General features: G+C 42.1%; 1 protein-coding gene across 1 annotated transcript; it reads right to left on the reverse strand.

Moving 5' to 3' along the window:
- Positions 1–2,364: 2,364 nt before the first annotated feature.
- dstyk (dual serine/threonine and tyrosine protein kinase) lies at positions 2,365–18,991 on the reverse strand. The gene is given in 15 exon segments (XM_043223597.1): positions 2,365–2,687; positions 2,689–2,824; positions 2,900–3,034; positions 3,415–3,529; positions 3,999–4,112; positions 4,182–4,314; positions 4,589–4,745; positions 6,267–6,396; positions 6,672–6,848; positions 6,923–7,006; positions 7,294–7,529; positions 8,143–8,338; positions 8,881–9,318; positions 14,697–15,100; positions 18,335–18,991. Coding segments are annotated over 15 exon segments (2,679 nt in total). The 5' UTR covers positions 18,513–18,991; the 3' UTR covers positions 2,365–2,641.
- Between the last annotated feature and the right edge of the window lie 907 nt (positions 18,992–19,898).

The raw sequence follows: 19,898 nt of genomic DNA on the forward strand, positions 1-19,898 counted from the left end.
GGTGTTTCTCCTGCTCTCTCAGTACTCGTCTGTACTCACACACACACACACACACACACACACACAGGTGTTTCTCCTGTCTCTCACTACACACACACACACACACACACACACACACTGTGTAGCTCTGGAGGTGTTTCTCCTGCTCTCTCAGTACTCGTCTGTACTCACACACACACACACACACACACACACACACACACACACACACACACACTCACTGTAGCTCGGAGGTGTTTCTCCTGCTCTCTCAGTACTCGTCTGTACTCACACACACACACACACACACACACACACACACACACACACACACACACACACACACACTCACTGTAGCTCGGAGGTGTTTCTCCTGCTCTCTCAGTACTCGTCTGTACTCGGGGTCGTCGGTGTAGAGCCGGGCTCTGACTCCTCTGCGCTGCGCCGAGCGCCACTTACTGATGAACAGACCGGCCGTCCACACGGACAGACGAGGGTCCTCCACTGACCCCTGACAACAACACACACAGCTCACTTTAGTGCTAAGTCCTGATCCAGAGACACACTTTTCCAGAATCCACATCTGGCGGAAGTGACACGATGTGGGAAAAAGCCATTGTTTGCATTCGAGTTCTGCACAACACAAACAACCACTTCTGACTGCTCCATCTTTGAAGATTGTGCTGATTTTGAATACAATCAGTGACTAAAAAAAGCACTTTAAATTAAGAGTTCAGATCTCAAGCAAGTTCAGATTTTGAGGTTTTCAGAACCTTCTCAACACTGACGAAAACTACCTTCTGATCTTCATCACGAGGTGAAACGTCCACAAACCTCACATGAACTTTCTTCTGTCCTGACCTGTGTGTGAACACGCGTTCGTTTAATGTGTGATTGTGCTGATAATCATCTTCATGTTGAGATATCGATGGACTTACACCGATGGCGTCTGAGGATCTACTGGAGTCGCCATTACCTGAAAACACCACAAACACCGATTTTAACCCTTGTGAAGATTAAAAAACATTATTTTAGTTAAACCACAGTTACCAAAAATTAGCCATGGTTTTGCTACACTAACATTGTCTCTGTAGTAAAACTGTGGTTGTACAAAAACAAAACAATACTACTTTTACTGTAATAACCCCATGCTTAACTAAGGTAAACCTATGAGGTAAAACATATCGCATATGATGTCAAAACATGCTAATTTATTTTGAAAAATATGTTTAAAGGGTCTGTTTAAAGTTTTACGGTTTAAAATGTCAAAAACGTTTTTGTGCCATGTATAAGACAAACACAAGCACAAGCACAACCACTGACCAACCAGCTGAAAAAGTATGAAAATATTAACAAAGTTTAATACTAATCTCACATAGTTTAAAAAATGAACAGCTGAGAAGATTACAAACACCGAGCAGAAAGATTGGGTAAATAAACTAAACAGAGTGCGATAGATATTAAAATATGAAACTCAATACGTTTTGGTTTATTAGACGATAAACTTCGACGCTAGTCTAACTTTCTTTGTCACACCTCAATATTAATAGTCTTGTTGTCGATAATAAAGCTAAAACAACGGAAGTCGTTGTCATATTGACTGTTTTATAAAAGTCTAAAGTTTACCTCAGAAATAGTCCGTTAGTCCCGTGGCGCTCCACTCACTGCGCATGCGCGACCCGAGATCAACGCGCGCTTAAATATTTAAATGAAATCATGTTATAAAAAACCTATATATTTTGGTAAAAATCGTCAAATTACATAAAACACGGTGTGCAATTAAAAAAATGTATGAACCTTTCATATTATATTCCTACAGAACGGAGAACGTATTTTACTAAGATTGGTCGAATTACCTCAGAGACAATGAATCATAAACTAACCTTCCGTGAACTAGTTAAACTCTTACTTTTAACGATGATTGACTAGTCTTCTAACTCGGTTCATAATAATAAGGCAAATGTAATGTTTTCAAACCAGCAGCATCACGCGTTTGAATCAAAATATGTAATCACAAACTTCAGATAAAGCCTATTTATAGGTTATCAGAAGTTATTATATTCCTTATTTAAAAATTAAATTTTGGCTCTTAAGTGTTTTAAGTGTTTGTCTGTTAATTTTTAATAACTATAAACACATTGTCTTTGTGACATACTTTACATTAATTTACTATAGTATACTAAACAGTATGAGTGATAAATTATTACCTGCAATTAACCTAGTAAACATGTTAAAATCACTCTTTAAAGTCTCACCTTAATCTGTATGATGAGATTTAGTTTGATGTTAAACTTCTTCAGCTCTGATGAACGTTTTACCAAAGCCCATTTAATACACTTTAATGATCAAGGAAGCACAGAGTAAATGTACACAGTGCAGCAGTGAATTGGTCCAAATGATTTTATTAAAAAATGTCATCTCAGGATAAATGTAAACCAGTTTAAACACCATCTAAAAATCAGCGGTTCAGTTCATCTGTAACACAAACTCGACTACATGTAAAACTCTGTTCTAGAGGATCCGTGACGAGCAGCGCTGAATATGACACGCGTGATCAGGTTTGTTCAGAGGCAGACAAGCAACATTGTCCATTTTTTTTTTTTTTAGCACACAAGATCTGCTCTCCTTTAGCGTCTCAAGAGGAGCATGCAGGGAAGTGATGTCAGTTCGAGTCCTCCAGGTTGCCGCTCTTTTGGTCAGAGTTGTCGCAGGCGGTCCATGATGCTTTGCAGGCTGGGCTGGACGATGCCCAGCAGGGGTCTCTGGGAAGGGTCTCCGTTCCAGCAGGCCTCCATCAGCTGCCAGCACTCCTCGTCAAACGTGACCAAACGCTCCGGCCGGGAGCCTGAAAGCAGCCAGCGCACACAGAGATTACCCAGAGTTCACAGCGCGACACTGATGCCATCTGGCGACTTGTTACCTTTCTTGACGTTGGTCCACAGCTGGTCTTTACTGGAGCATTTCTCAAAGGCTTCTGGGAGTTTGACAGAGCCGGAGCAGAGATACCAGAAGAGGATCCCAAACGCGTACACGTCTACGGAGTTATCATACTTTCCTGTGGAAAATGATGCCGAAAAACATGTGCATAGTCAGAAACTAATGTAAACAATAACTACATTTCATGGTCCAAAAAAAATAAATAAATAAATAAATTATATATATATATATATATATATATATATATATATATATATATATATATATATATATATATAAATTTAAAGATGAACAATTTTATTGTCCAGTTTTAAAATGGCTTACATTTTTTTCGCATTTAAATATTACATTAATATTTACAATTAAAATGTTTATTAAAATCAGATAAATTTGTTACAACATCAATGTAATAATCACCCGATGTTAAAATCGTAAACTGTTCTGTCTGAACAAACATGACGAAAATGAGTTAAAACACTAAAAACTGAAATCGGTGACCTGTGAAGAGTTCTGGTGCCATGTGGATGGGCGTCCCTACGATACTGCCAGACATCATGGCCTCGGGCTTACAGAAGCCCAGGTCAGTGATCTTCGCCCGGTTCTGTTTGTCCAACTGCACACACAAACACAAACACACATTATAATGTGCTATAAAGCACTACGAAGTGTTACGATGCTCATATTAAGGGTTATGATGCGTTACAAAGATATGATGCATTGTGAAACTCTAGAATCTGTTATGAAACACTATGTGTTAGGAAGTATTATGATGTGTGACAAAGTCTTACAATGCGTTATGAAGCATTATTAAGAATTAGGATGTGTTACATAGTGTTATGATGCTTTATGTAGCACTATGATGCGTTATGTACTGTTATGAGGTCCTATGATGTGTTACATAGTGCTATGGACTATGAAGCTAAGCTAAGTTATGAAGCTCTATGATTTGTTTTGAAGAGTTATGAAGAACAATGATGTGTTATGAAGAGCGTTACGAAGCATCATGAATCAAAACGATGGATTATGAAGAGTTATGGTGCATTCTTCAGCACAATGATGCGGTCACAGAGTCAGCTCCTCACCAGAACGTTCTTCAGCTTGATGTCGCGGTGCAGGAGACCCTGACCGTGCAGGAAGCGGATCCCCTCCACCACGTCCAGAGCGATCTGAAGACGCTCCTTCAGAGACAGACCGTTCTGAGAGAGACAGACACGTCAGTCACAAGCAGACAGAAGAACAGACAGACGTCTGGTGCGTGACGATACCTTCAGCCCCGTGTAGAGATCTCTGTGTAATCGCTCCATGATCAGCAGAACGGCGATACTGGAGCCGCCGCTGTACGAGTGATCGATAACAGAGCCGTGGAGATTCACTAAACGATCGTGTTTAGGCAGAGACCTGACGAACACGGAGCACTTTACTCAATATACAACAGTAAAAAGCTACGGTTAAAAATGTCATTTAAAAAATTAATGACTAAAAATACAACTGATAATAATTATGCTAATATAAATAAAAGAGTAAAGATACAATTCATAATTATCTCTAAAATTCGGAGCATGTTGAATAAGTAATCACTTAAAAGGAATGAAAAGAACTACTAAGAACAACTATTTTCTTTCAATAAAAATAATATAATAACAGTAAGTCTTGCTATTAATAAGCTTGTTACCGTGTGTAGTGGAACTCGAGCGCAAGGTCGTTCCAGTGTTTGTCGTCCGGAGGAACCACTGACTTCAGAGCACACGGGTGACGGCCGCCCCAGCTATCACACAGATACACCACACCGTACTGACCACGACCCAGCTCACGACCCATCTTAGGCTTCCCTGAGAGAGAGAGAGTGAGAGAGAGAGAGAGTGAGTGAGTGTGAGAGAGAGTGAGTGTGTGTGTGTGTGAGAGAGAGTGTGAGAGAGAGAGAGAGAGAGAGAGAGAGAGAGAGAGAGAGAGAGTGTGAGAGAGAGAGAGTGAGAGAGAGAGAGAGAGAGAGAGAGAGAGAGAGAGAGAGAGAGAGAGAGAGAGAGAGAGAGAGTGAGTGTGAGAGAGAGAGAGAGAGAGAGAGAGAGAGAGAGAGAGAGAGAGAGAGAGAGAGAGAGAGAGAGAGAGAGAGAGTGTGTGTGAGAGAGAGAGAGAGAGAGAGAGAGAGAGAGAGAGAGAGAGAGAGAGAGAGAGAGAGAGAGAGAGAGAGAGAGAGAGAGAGAGAGAGAGAGAGAGAGAGAGAGAGAGAGAGAGAGAGAGAGAGAGAGAGAGAGAGAGAGAGAGAGAGAGAGAGAGAGAGAGAGAGAGAGAGAGAGAGAGAGAGAGAGAGAGAGAGAGAGAGAGAGAGTGAGAGAGAGAGAGAGAGAGAGAGAGAGAGAGAGAGAGAGAGAGAGAGAGAGAGAGAGAGAGAGAGAGAGAGAGAGAGAGAGAGAGAGAGAGAGAGAGAGAGAGAGAGAGTGAGAGAGAGAGAGAGAGAGAGAGAGAGAGAGAGAGAGGAGTGAGAGAGAGAGAGAGAGAGAGAGAGAGAGAGAGAGAGAGAGAGAGAGAGAGAGAGAGAGAGAGAGAGAGAGAGAGAGAGAGAGAGAGAGAGAGAGAGAGAGAGAGAGAGAGAGAGAGAGAGAGAGAGAGAGAGAGAGAGAGAGAGAGAGAGAGAGAGAGAGAGAGAGAGAGAGAGAGAGAGAGAGAGAGAGAGAGAGAGAGAGAGAGAGAGAGAGAGAGAGAGAGAGAGAGAGAGAGAGAGAGAGAGAGAGAGAGAGAGAGAGAGAGAGAGAGAGAGAGAGAGAGAGAGAGAGAGAGAGAGAGAGAGAGAGAGAGAGAGAGAGAGAGAGAGAGAGAGAGAGAGAGAGAGAGAGAGAGAGAGAGAGAGAGAGAGAGAGAGAGAGAGAGAGAGAGAGAGAGAGAGAGAGAGAGAGAGAGAGAGAGAGAGAGAGAGAGAGAGAGAGAGAGAGAGAGAGAGAGAGAGAGAGAGAGAGAGAGAGAGAGAGAGAGAGAGAGAGAGAGAGAGAGAGAGAGAGAGAGAGAGAGAGAGAGAGAGAGAGAGAGAGAGAGAGAGAGAGAGAGAGAGAGAGAGAGAGAGAGAGAGAGAGAGAGAGAGAGAGAGAGAGAGAGAGAGAGAGTGTGTGTGAGAGAGAGAGAGAGAGAGAGAGAGTGAGAGAGAGAGTGTGAGAGAGAGAGAGAGAGAGAGACAGAGAGAGAGAGAGAGAGAGAGAGAGAGAGAGAGAGAGAGAGAGAGAGAGAGAGAGAGAGAGAGAGAGAGAGAGAGAGAGAGAGAGAGAGAGAGAGTGAAAGTGAGAGAGAGTGAAAAAGTATATATGTGTTTGTATGCATGTATGTATAAAACACACACATACACACTGATCTGATCGTCTCACCGTGTAGCAGTATGTCTCTCAGTGATCGGCTCTCCAGAGACAGACGGGCGAGTCGAGGAGCGTGATCCTTCCTGACCCTCAACCACAGGTCTTCAGTTCTCTCCAGACGCCCGGTGTGACCCTCCTCCAGCTACACACACACACACACACACACACTGATGACCCTTAACACAACAGACAATATACTAATACACAACTGAAAAATTGCATTTAGAAAAAAAATTAAGATGTATACATACTACATAAAAAGTTAACTGTAAAATCAACATTACTCTTATATTAAATCTAACTTATAATCAACAATAAAACATAAAAGCAAACAATACAAAACGTAATATAAAAAATAAATAATACAATACCAAGAATAAAGGCACAGTGAAATAAAGCGGTAATAATGAAGGTCACCTGTCGGAGCGAGGCGGCGAAGGCCTCATGGGAACTGTTGAGTCTGGTCCTGAACTGAGAGCAGATGCTCTTGGCCAGTTTAGCGGCGCTCAGGCTCTCGATGGCGTCCTGCGCGACCTTGCGCTTCCACTCGGCCGTGATGGACGGAGGGTTGACCCACGTGATGCGGTGGATGATCTGAGGAGACAGCAGCAGCAGAGACGTCAGCTCCGCACGACACGCGCCGCAGCAGGGCATTGTGGGTAACCTACCTGTTTGATCTGCTCCCAGAAGAGCCTGGTGACGGAGGAGCCCGAGTGGAAGGTGACCTCCACGTTATACGCCGCGTTCAGGATCTGACCAAAACATTCAGTACTCATATATCAACACATCAATTATGAAATATCATCAACTTTACTGTAAACAAATCAGCAGCTGTAGTGTGTGTGTGTGTGTGTGAGTGTAAGTGTGTGTCTTCTGTCTGTGTGTCTGTGTGGGAGTGTGTGTGTGTGTGTGTGTGTGTGTGTGTGTGTGTGTGTGTGTGTGTGTGTGTGTGTGTGTGTGAGTGTGTGTGTGTGTGTGTGTGTGTGTGTGTGTGTGTGTGTGTGTGTGTGTGTGTGTGTGTGTGTGTGTGTGTGTGCACCTGTTTGAGGTGGTTGGAGGTGACGTTGCTGCAGGACTCGTGTGTGTTCTTCTCCAGACTGCCCAGACATCTCTCCAGCGTCCCGACGAAGCTCTCTCTCAGATAGTCCACGGAGCTGGTCAGTTTATTAGCCACGGCCTGATTGAGCTGCACCACGATCAGGTCCTGGATCTGACTGATGCACATCTTAATGTCCTTCGAGCTCACCGGCTCACCGTTAGACGACATGATGATATCTGAACACACACACACACACAATTGTCGGATACACAAACACTGACTGCTCTGTAGTAACAGGATACACATGCCGCTCATTAACACTAATGAATTCCCTCTGACACATAATAGAGCAGCTAACAGGGGATTCCCTGCTCACTGCCTGTCTCACACACACACACACACACACACACACACAACTACTGTGTGTCTATTCGAATGTAAATGAGCTGCTATGCCCCGCCTGAAGAGGAGGGCAGGAACTTTACTACGGTTACTATGGCAACTACAACCAAAACATCTAGCATTGTGACTCAACCTTTTTTTATTTGAAGACCTTTTAAAAGTTCTGTATGTGTGTGTGTGTATATATATATATATATAAGGTGGTTGTCAAAATTTTTTTTTTTAAATTAAACCCTAAAAAAACAGTAAAGTTGTAATGATCTTATAGCCCATATATTTCACTCACTAATGAGTTTATGGTCAGTGAATATTCTTGTTCCTGAGATAAATGCGTTACGTTGTTTAGGATGGTTATATTGGTGGTACATTGGTTGTACACAGACGTTCAGTCATGTTTATTTTGTGCTATGATTTATATGATTTTGTGCTCTAGCGCCCTCTGCTGACCTGTGAAGTTCAGGTTGGCGGCGTCCTCCAGCAGCTGCTCCTTCATGCTGCTCAGCGTCTCCACGATCATCTCCTTCATCTCCTCCTGCTTGCGGTTGGCGATGGCCATCAGGGAGCTGAAGAGTTCTCCCTCTTTATCTCGAGTGTACTCCAGCCGCCGCGGCGTGATCTGAAGATCCCTCTGCATGTCGAACGCCTGCGCGACAAAACACGGCTTCGTTCACGACCCGAAACACAGGGCCGAGCGAGAAAACACCGAACATACGACCACCGAAAAAACAAAGTGCGCCAAATCTAAAGAACAAATAGAATTTAGAAACCAAGTTTATAACTACATTTAACATGCGTATTTCTTTAAATATACTGTATGTTTGTGTTTCTATATACACGGCACTCACACATACTTTAATCTCGATGATTCATTTAACAGCACCTGCTTTATAGCATTAAATTATGTTAACAGATACAGATTTATTAGACGTGAACATGAAAATAAACTGCTAAAGATGTACCCCTTTTTATTTTTTTACGTTGAAATTAAAATTATTAAATGCTAGGAAATCATTGGTTCATGTTAATGTAGTTAAATGATTTTACAATGGGGTTTCATGGGTTTTATATTACCAGAATGATGAAGAGTGCAACCATAACTAAAACCACAACATATTGGTTGTAATTGTAATTTTTTGATTTAGTTTAGTTATATTATTTTAGACATAGCAGGGCATTTTCATGCACCTGGTTGATGAAGAGGTCGAGGCAGCGGCAGTGGACGGCGTTCAGCAGCGAGGCGGCCTCCACCTGGTGGCTCTGCAGCAGCTGTCGAGTGAAGGGCCCCAGCACACGCTGCAGGCGCTCCAGGCCCTCTCCCAGCATGCTCTGCGTCTGAGCCGGAGCCCCGCAGGCGCAGTTCCCCGCCGCCGCACCGATCAGCTCCAGAGACAGCAGCTGCCGCTGGAGGGCCCCGGGCTCCGAGGGGCTGCCGGGGGTCCGGACGAAGCAGACGGGGAAGGGCAGCGCCTCACGCACCTTCTGCAGGTCGCCCAGCTGCTCGGAGCTCAGCGCGTCTCGACTGGCGGCGTAGAGGATGATGGGAAGGATGCCTCGCTTGCAGTCCTCCAGAGCCTCCTCCAGCCGCTGAACGCCTCGGCACGGGAGCACCATCACCTTCACCTCCTGAGCACACAACATACAAGAACACTGGATGAACTACTGGATAAAACTACTAGATAAACTACTGAATAAACACAGAATAAAACTACTGGATAAAAACTGGATAAACTACTGGATAAAACTACTGAATAAACAACTGGATAAATACAGAATAAAACTACTAGATAAATACAGAATAAAACTACTGGATAAACTACTGAATAAAACTACTGAATAAACAACTGAATAAATACTGAATAAAACTACTGAATAAACAACTGAATAAAACTACTGAATAAAACTACTGAATAAAAACTACTGAATAAACTACTGAATAAAACTACTGAATAAACAACTGGACAACTGATAAATACTGAATAAAACTACTGACTGAACTGAATAAACTACTGAATAAAACTAAAACTACTGAATAAATAAAACTACTGGATAAAACTACTGGATAAAACTACTGAATAAAACAACTGAATAAAACTACTGAATAAACTACTGAATAAAACTACTGAATAAAACTACTGAATAAAACTACTGAATAAAACTACTGAATAAAACTACTGAATAAACAACTGAATAAAACTACTGAATAAAACTACTGAATAAACAACTGATAAATACTGAATAAAACTACTGAATAAACAACTGAATACTGAATAAAACTACTGAATAAACTACTGAAAAACTACTGAATAAAACTACTGAATAAAACAACTGAATAAAACTACTGAATAAAACTACTGGATAAATAAACTACTGAATAAAACTACTGAATAAAACTACTGAATAAAACTACTGAATAAAACTACTGAATAAAACTACTGAATAAAAAAACTACTGAATAAACAACTACTGGAATAAAACAACTGAATAAAACAACTGAATAAACAACTGAATAAAACTACTGAATAAAACTACTGAATAAACAACTGGATAAATACAGAATAAAACTACTGAATAAACAACTGAATAAAACTACTGAATAAAACTACTGAATAAACAACTGGATAAAAACTACTGAATAAACAACTGAATAAAACTACTGAATAAAACAACTGGATAAAACTACTGGATAAATACAGAATAAAACTACTGAATAAACAACTGAATAAAACTACTGAATAAAACAACTGGATAAACAACTGGATAAACAACTGGATAAACAACTGGATAAACAACTGGATAAAACTACTGAATAAACTACTGAATAAATAACTGGATAAATACAGAATAAAACTACTGGATAAATACAGAATAAAACTACTGAATAAACAACTGAATAAAACTACTGAATAAATAACTGGATAAATACAGAATAAAACTACTGGATAAACAACTAAATAAAAGTACTGGATTAAACTACTGAATAAACAACTGGACAAAACTACTGGATAAACACTGAATAATCTCTGGGACAAAAGAATGCTATCCACGGAAACCTAAGAAAAATATATTAAGATTATTTCATACACAGTGGTATGCAAAACAGTATTTTCAGCAGCTAAAAATAGTTTTGCTGTAGTGTGTCAGTTTTGCCATTAGTTGTAATAATGGAGTGAGATCTTGTCCCAATCTGTCTGGAGTGAAACAGAACAGAATCCAGAAGAACTGAAGAACAACATCTCCAAGAAACCCCTTTTAATTCTGAAATACACTTTAATATTAAACTTTGCATATATCATTTTCATTTTATTTACATTGATTTCAATATTTTACATTTATATACTCATATTTAGATTCAATTAAATATTTAATTAAAATTGAATATTATTTTCAAATCAGTGGTTAATTGAATATTTTAACATCCGATCAATTAAATGATCAATGTCCTCATCAATTAAAACTTCAGTGGAAGTTGAAAGTATTTCCACAAATCTGATTTTTATATCAAAAACATTTATTTAAATTAACAATATAAATAATAATATATACATCTATCTTTCAATATTTGGTCAACTAAACAGTCATAAGACAAATTTAGGACACAAGATAATTTTGCAACTAAAATTAGCATAAAAAACGGCCTAAAATTAATGAATATGACATGGCAAAATATATTATGTTGAAAAAAAAATGTAAAAACTTGTTATCATTTTGTTAACCAGTTAATATCCACAATATTTTCAGACACCTTTGGTTACTGGATTAAAAGATTTAGAACGATATAGAGATTTATTAATATGCTGTTGCACATATATTATTACAGACAAGTAATAATTTATTTTGACTCATTCGGGTGAGAGGTGTTTCTCTTGATAAAGCAGTGTGTTGGTCTGGGAATCCGTTCATGAAATATTAGACAGGGCGGGTCGAAGTAGGTCTGTATGATTAATCCACAGCGAGAATAAGAATAAAGAGCGCTAGCACACGAACACAATAGAGTCAGTCAGAGCCGTCTCTGACACAAGAGCCACAGAGCGCTCGAGTCTCTCTGAAACAAACACGGCCGGCCGAGCTCAACAAACATCTGATTCAAACACATCAAACATGCTAACGTGTGCGTGTGTGTGTGTGTGTGTGTGTGTGTGTGTGTGTGAATCTCACTGCCCTCCGTCAGCGTACGCTCGGGGACGCGCGCTAATTAACGCCCCTGCGCTAAAGTGAGTGTGTTCAGAAAGAGAAGAGCCGGGTTCATTTGAGCACAGACGTGATTCTAGCAGAGGAGTGCCACGGCAAACATCGGCCACAAAACCTGAGACAGTCAGCGTGTGCTAGCAGACTCATCTGAGTCTGAGCCGAGACCTCAGTGAGTCCGAGCCCGGTTCAGATCAGACTCAAATCAGACAGCGTTTTAGATCTGATGGAGTCTGGTTTGGAACTGACATATAATTACATATAATCTAGATCTAGAAAAGACACTCAATACACTCTAGCACATGTCTTCATGTATTACAGCACCTGTATTGTTTACTGCACTCCACTAGCGCAGATTCATAAACACATGAACCTAGCATCACACAGAACTGTAAAGCTATTCGCTGCAATCAAAAATGCTAAAAATAAAAGTTTAATCATTTAAATATGCATTATTCGTTCATTTGAAGAAAAAGAAAGCGTCATGTGTCCACCTGCTTGTTTTGGTTTATTTGTTAGTTGTAATAAAGTTTAGCACCATTTCACATGAAGTGTTATGTTTTAATTTAGTATCCATTTTAAAACGACTGGGTAATTAATCGGTTATCGGCAACCTCGCTATCGGTAACTCTACAACTCAATATCGGTTGACCTCTAAACTGATCTAATTATAGTCTCATTCTGATTTAAAACAGACCTCAGGTCTAAATCTAATGACACTAATCTAAAACCGATCAGAGTTTGATAGCAGACTGATCCGTTTTCATACTAAGTGGAGTCTGATTTGCATCCGATCTAAAAGAGTCATCATTCTAACGCAAAACTGATTTGACTCTGACTTAAGTCCCATTTGAGGTTGAATCCGATTAAAGATAGATCTGAATCTGATCTAGGTTTGATCATGGTCTGATTTAAAACAGATCTAGTATTTTTAAAGTAATCGGAGTTTGATTTGTGACGATGATGAGTCCGATGAGTCTGATGCATATGAAGGTAGAGGGTGGAGACTGACTGACAGGAAACCACGTCTGATCTCAAAATGATCCAAGTCGGATTGGACACTGATTTAATATAAAACTGATCTGAGTGTTCAGAAAAACCTAAACCAGACTTACAGCTGAGTCTAATTTGAATCTGATCCCATTCTGATTTAAAATACATCTAATCTGAGTCTGATATGACACTGATCGTCTGATTACACTCATCAGAACCTGGGTCTGATCTAAGAGATCCAATTCAAACTCTTCTCAATCATGAAAACAAACAAACTAATAAAAAGAAAGGAATCCAGCCATGACCAAATGTACCAAGTATTTATAGGACATTTTCCCATCGCCATGGAGACGCACACACACACACACACACACACACACACCATAGCAGCTCTTTTTTTCACTGGTGGTCATGTGAAGTGCACCAGACCCACAGATCAGGGTTATATAAACACCAGGGTCCTCATTCATCAGCACCGTGTACACACACATGTGTAGGAACAGATTCACGCAAAGTGTGCGACCTACAAACTTGTACTTCTACACAAGAATGTGTGTAAACATAAGCACAGCCCTAAACATGCGTCCAGAGAATCTAGCAGTAGAATGGGAAAGAGAAAATACTGGCGCATGTGTCCCACGTCCTTTAACTGCAAACACTCAATTTAAGCTAATTTCTTGAATTAGTGCATGATAAATGCAGATTATTTATTTATTTATTTTGCAATTGCACATTCTAAATCTCATCACACAGAATCTAATCATATTTGGTGTACTTAAAGAAAAACAGCACCTGCAGCTAATGCAAATTTATTGTTTTGCCACAATTACATTTTTTTAGAAATAGAGAAATGGTAACTTTGAGTAGAAATACTACAAAGCGCTAGAATCAGACACTTTGACGATATGCCAATGACAAGCAGTGAAGAGAGAAGGTTCAGCCTGTATGTCTGCGCACGCGCTCATATCACACAGAATGTGTCTTTGTGTTTCTAAAGTAGGGAGTGCAGTAGAAAAAAAACATGCAAGAAGATGAGAGTAAAAGTCTCTAAAAGGGTCATTTTCCAGCTCCCCTCCAGTTAAACAGTTGAGCTTTACGGTTTTTAAAATCCATTCAGTCAAAGTCTGGGTCTGACGGAGCAGTTTTAGCTGTAGCTTAGCATAGCCCATTGATTCTGATTAGACCGTTAGCATCACACTCAAAAATTACCAAAGAGTTTCTATATTTTTCTATATTTAAAACTTGACTGTTCTATAGTTATATAGTGTACTAAGACTGTCGTAGGCTTTTTTAGACGGAACTATACTCTCATTCCAGAGTAATAATCAGGGAACGTCGCTGGTACATGAGTGATATTACGCCTGAAATTGCTGGGGACTACTTTTAGTTCCTTGTTCCTTGATTATTACGCTGGAAGGAGAGTATAGTTCCTAGTCATATCAGCCTAGAGAATCACAACAACTTTTTATTTTCCGGCAGTCTTAGCGCACGATGCAGTTAGGTTTAAATGAGAAAAAAACTATTGAAATTCTTTGCTCATTTTTGGGAATGATGCTAACAGTCTACTCAGATTAATCAGATTCAATGATCCATGCTGAAAGTGCTTCGCAAGGTGCCAGGATTGACTGAATGGATTTAAAAAAACACGGTAAAACTCAACTGTTTATCTGTAGGTGAGCGCTGTGTTTTCAGAACGCTCCACGTTTGCACAGAAAAAAACGTAAACGCAAGGATGGATGGATGGAAAGCAACACAATTTAATAGAAACCTGTGAAGAGCCAAGTTTTCATGTTGACTTTTTTTGCCATATCGGCCTGCCGTACCTGCAGCAGCGCGTGATGGAGCGTGATCTCCAGCTCGGCCAATCGCTGCGCGGGATCCTCACACTCCTGGATCTCCAGGTCCTCGAGGGGAACCGTGTCCCAGCGGCCGCAGTGCGCCGCCAGCTGATGGACCAGCTCGTACTGCCCCGGCAGAGCCAGGCTCAAGCGCGTCTGCCGGCCGTGCGTGAAGCACAGCTTCCGTCTCCTGCAGGCCCCGCCCTCTGGCCCGCAGGCCCCGCCCGCCTCCGAGCCCAGGGGGAGGAGCCTCTCTCCCAGCAGGCAGTTGAGCAGCTGGTATCGGGCTGAACAGTCCTGGCCCAGGATGAGGATGTAGGGGGCGCTCCCGACCACATTCTGCAGATAGTCCTCCTCGTGACGTGGGAGCGAGATGCAGCTGAGCTGACCTGAAACACACAGACAAACACTGGCTTTAGCGAAATTTCACTGCAAACCAAGGCTGAAGTTCTCTTAGACCACACCAGAAATACGAGACACGTAAACGCAGTATCATACGAGCAGACGTGAGATCGTGCTGAATATCGGCATGGCTGGGATTCCTCTATAGGTAATCACCGTATGCTGATATACAACCATCTCCAACGTCTACAAGTGTAATATTCTGTAGTATTTACTTTGAAAGCACACAAAGGAGCGCCGAGTTGCATCGTTGGCAGTTACTGTATTTAGTACTGTATTACTGTACGGCTGTTAAAAGCGTTGTTATATTTCATTCAGTCTTCAGATCAATCTCATATTCACAATGAATCACAGTGAGTATCTGCTGAGGGAAGCGCTCTGTTTGTCGTAACATTACCTTCCCTTCATCCGTTCAGGGTGATTTTGCCGCTCTTTGTTTGCTCCGATGAGCTCCGGAGACACCAGAGCCAAACTTAGAATAGAAGTATAGAAGTATTTGAACTATAAACAAGTACATGACACTCGCTGTGAGAAGTCCGCAGGTTTATAAGAGGTTCTGGGGCACGCCGTTCAGTGATGATACGACGAAAGAAGAGTACAGGAATATACTCTCTGCCCAGATAACTGCGGCAAAGCTGACTGAACAGCGCTTCAGGGAATACATCGACAAATGACCCAGAAGAAGGAAAGAGTGTGATGATATACGGTGGAGTCAATCTCCTGACCTCAACCCAACCCAGCAGAATCTGACAGAAAGAGCCACGAAACAAACAACAAGACCTGAAGTCAGCTGCAGCAGAGCATCGTGAAGAAACTGCTGATGTCCCTCAGAGTCAAAATATCACACATACATACATGAGAAGCCGGGTTTTTATAGTACACCTCACTGACTGATGGAAACCTGAAAACGTATAATAATAATCACAACATGCTGAGGACTGTAAGAGTACGGCGGTGTCTGTGAACACGATGAAGACTGGACTGGACCTGTTTGTAAAGAGAGGACAGAAAAACAAGCGCTGGAGCGCCGTGTGTCCTGAGGCCTGCATCCCATGACCGTCTCTGAGCCGCTCACAGAGCCGCCAGTCATTGGGTTATTATTAGGAAGTGCTCATAATCCCAGCGCTGCTGAGTCACGGCCTTATACAACCGCTACACAGAAACTACTGCCATAATCCAGCGAGGTTCAGTCTCATCTGATCGTCCTGGAATGAGGTGAATTATGGACGTGTGTTCACATGCGGCTGCAGGGGGCGTGGCCGGAGCCACCCGCGCGCCCCGATTGGTCAGAACCGGCTCCGAGCAGCCGACGAGCTCCGACAGGCCCGAGGAACCGGTCGAGCTTCAGGATAAACCACAGGTCCAGGGAAAGAGCAGGGGTCGCCCGGGACGGGTCAAAGGTCGCGGCGTGGTGCCGTGAGAGCGCTGCTTTAGACTGAAACACTCAAGAGCTTCAGTGAGAAACCACAGGAAACTTACATCACCAGCAAACCTCCTTGATAACAGGAAAGAACCACACACACACACACTCTCACACACACACACTCACACACACTCTCACACACACAGCAGGTACAGTAGACACACTCATCTTCTCACTCTGACTCATCACACTGACGAGGAAAACAACGACAAGAAAGTCTTAAAGCACCTTGGGTTTCTTTTTTATCTTGAAAAGATGTTCTGATTTTTGTCTTTTGATTTGGTGGTGAAATGAGAATCGGGCGAGATTTTGTGACGTCAATGAATCAATGTTCACGTGTGTGTGTGTGTGTGTGTTGAATTCTTGCTTCAGTTGAATGTGACTCTGTTCACGGCTGTTAAGCTGCTTATTTCTGAACTAAATCCTGTTTGAGACATTTTCTGCTGTTAACACTAAACCTGCTGCAGGACACACACACACACACACACACACACACACACACACACACAGACACACACAGACACACACAGACAGACAGACACACACACACACAAACACACACTGCAGCAGGACACACACACACACACACACACACACACACACACACACACACACACAGACACAGACAGACACACACAGACAGACACACACACACAGACACACAGACACACACACAAACACACAGACAGACACACACACACACACACACACACACACACACACAGACACACACACACACACACACACACACACACACAGACACACACACAGACAGACACACACACACACACAGACACACACACACACACACAGACACACACACACACACACAGACACACACACACACAGACACACACACACACACAGACACACACACACACACAGACACACACACACACACAGACACACACACAGACACACAGACACACACACACACACACACACACACAGACACACACACACACACACACACACACACACACACACACACACACACACACACACACACACACACACACACACACACACACACACAGACACACACACACACAGACACACACACACACACACACACACACACACACACACACACACACACACACACACACACACAGACAGACACACACACACACACACACACACACACACACACACACACACACACACACACACACACACACACACACAGCGATTGGCCCGTTTCATTGTTTGCTTGTATTTAAAGAATAAAACACAACCACAGTATTTAAGTTAACTTAGATGAGATCTAACGCCTTCACGACTACTGAATTAAAAAAGGTGAACTACATTTACCAAAAAACTGTAAACTAGAATAAACGAAGCTAAATAGGAGTATTTATTTTAAAGAATTGGCAGAACAGGAAATTAAAAGACTTAAAGTTTATTTCAACTTTCATGTTAAGTTTGACAAAGTACTAAAGGCTATTTAAAAGCATTACAATAAATACTCTAGTAGCATACAAATAGTACTTTTTTGAAAACATTGCGTATTTATATTAGTAATATTTAACTACATAAAATATAACATTTTTAAAGCGCATACAAATAAAGACATAGTTGTAGTCTCACGGTCACAACTTTTAAATTCAATTTTTGTATTTTTTTTTTATATTATAGCATTATTTATAGGCTCAAAAGCAGATGCAAAAGTGAAATATACCGACTATACTTCTTTCTAACAACGTTCTGCTATGGCATGTATTCTCATTGTAAACGCTGTCTTTTTGTGCTCCCATCCCGAACGCTAGCGGTCTCGGCGGAAGCGGAAGCGGCTCACCTGCGTCCAGGGCTCCAGGTGCGCCGCCGCAGGTGTTGCTGTGGTTCTGTCGGATCTCCCTGAAGAAGGCGAGGGTCTCCTTCAGGTTCTTCTTCAGGAACACGTTGTGTTTGTTGTAGTGGCTGAAGGCTCGGGTCAGATCTCTGACCAGCTGGCTGTTTTTCTGCGGGTTCTCCATCCCGACCCCGGAGCGAGACCCAGCGCGCGTGAGTCCGCGTCACGTCTCCATCCGAGCGCGCGCTGCGTCTGCAGAGGCCCGGATCGCCGCGGGACGGACCGAACCGATAACGTTAACGACAACAACAACAACCAGCGCCGCGTGCGTGTGCGTGCGCGCGCGCGCGTGTCAGTGCATCGGCGCGCGCACTCACACGCATCCACTCGCGCGCGGCGGCGGCCTCCTCCCGTTAACCGGACCGATATCGGCGCGGGTGGGATCGGTGACTCGCACGCTCGCGCGGACCGGGTCGCTGGGAGGCTGTGGGGCAGCTCGTTCCCCGCGGGTGAGCGCCGATCATCGATAATCCCGCCGCTTGCGTCAGGAATCGCTCACTTTTCAGCCCAAATACGGGAGTTTTGCGCCGCCAGCCGCCGCCGCCGCCGCTGCCCGTCCATTTGGCGAGAGAGACGCTCGGTGGGCGGGGCGCGACTGGTGCATGCTGGGAAATGCAGTCCGCTAAGGGTAGAAAACGTAAACAAAGTATGTACTGAAAAGAAGGACGTCGTTGTTGAAGACGTTGTAAGGAGTACTTAAATGACTAATAAAACACACACTGAACAATTAAAAAAGGGAGTCCTGTGGGTTTTTGGGATTTAACCAATAAAAGATGATTGGTTACCAGTGAAGACCACTACCATTTAAAACCATTATAACGAGGTGGTTTCGACTGTTGTTTTTCCAGTTAAACCATGTTTTTAGTTCAATTTAGCCATGATTTTGCTACACTACCAGAGATTAAACATTTGACTGTGGTTATACTAATGGAAATCAAACAATATAAATATATTCTATTATTGTATATATGTCTATTATTACTATTGTATATATCCAGCTATAGTCATATCTTAAAATTTAAATCTTTTTAAAAATATGCAATCGTGCAGACGTACAGTCAGTAGTACACTATAAGTGCACTGTAGTACACTTGTAGTTCTTGTAGTACACTTGTAGTTCTTGTAGTACACTTGCGGGACCCTAGCGACATCTAGTGGTTAAATCTGCGTAACTGCTGCGAATCATTTTAATTAGTTTTTTTGGCATTAATTTAACACATTTCTGTTCTCTTTGCGTAACATAAATTTAAGCGTGACATTATGAATCAATCGGCTGCGAATATGAACGTGAAAGAACTAGCTAACTAAAAAAAGAGCATCATTTTAACCCGAGTAGTCAGTTTAGACGACTTGAACGCTATAATATGAAACGTTCCTGTGAGGAATGGTCACACATTATTCACCTTATTTGACAAGAGTTTGTGTCTATTTAGTTTCTTTCGAAAGAAACAGTCGTTAATCGCGGTACTTCAGCCTCTCGCGGCCTCATTTTCGTTCCCTTCAAAATGGC

The sequence above is a fragment of the Puntigrus tetrazona genome, chromosome 22 (genome assembly GCF_018831695.1).
Source record: "Puntigrus tetrazona isolate hp1 chromosome 22, ASM1883169v1, whole genome shotgun sequence".
NCBI classification, from domain to species: domain Eukaryota; kingdom Metazoa; phylum Chordata; class Actinopteri; order Cypriniformes; family Cyprinidae; genus Puntigrus; species Puntigrus tetrazona.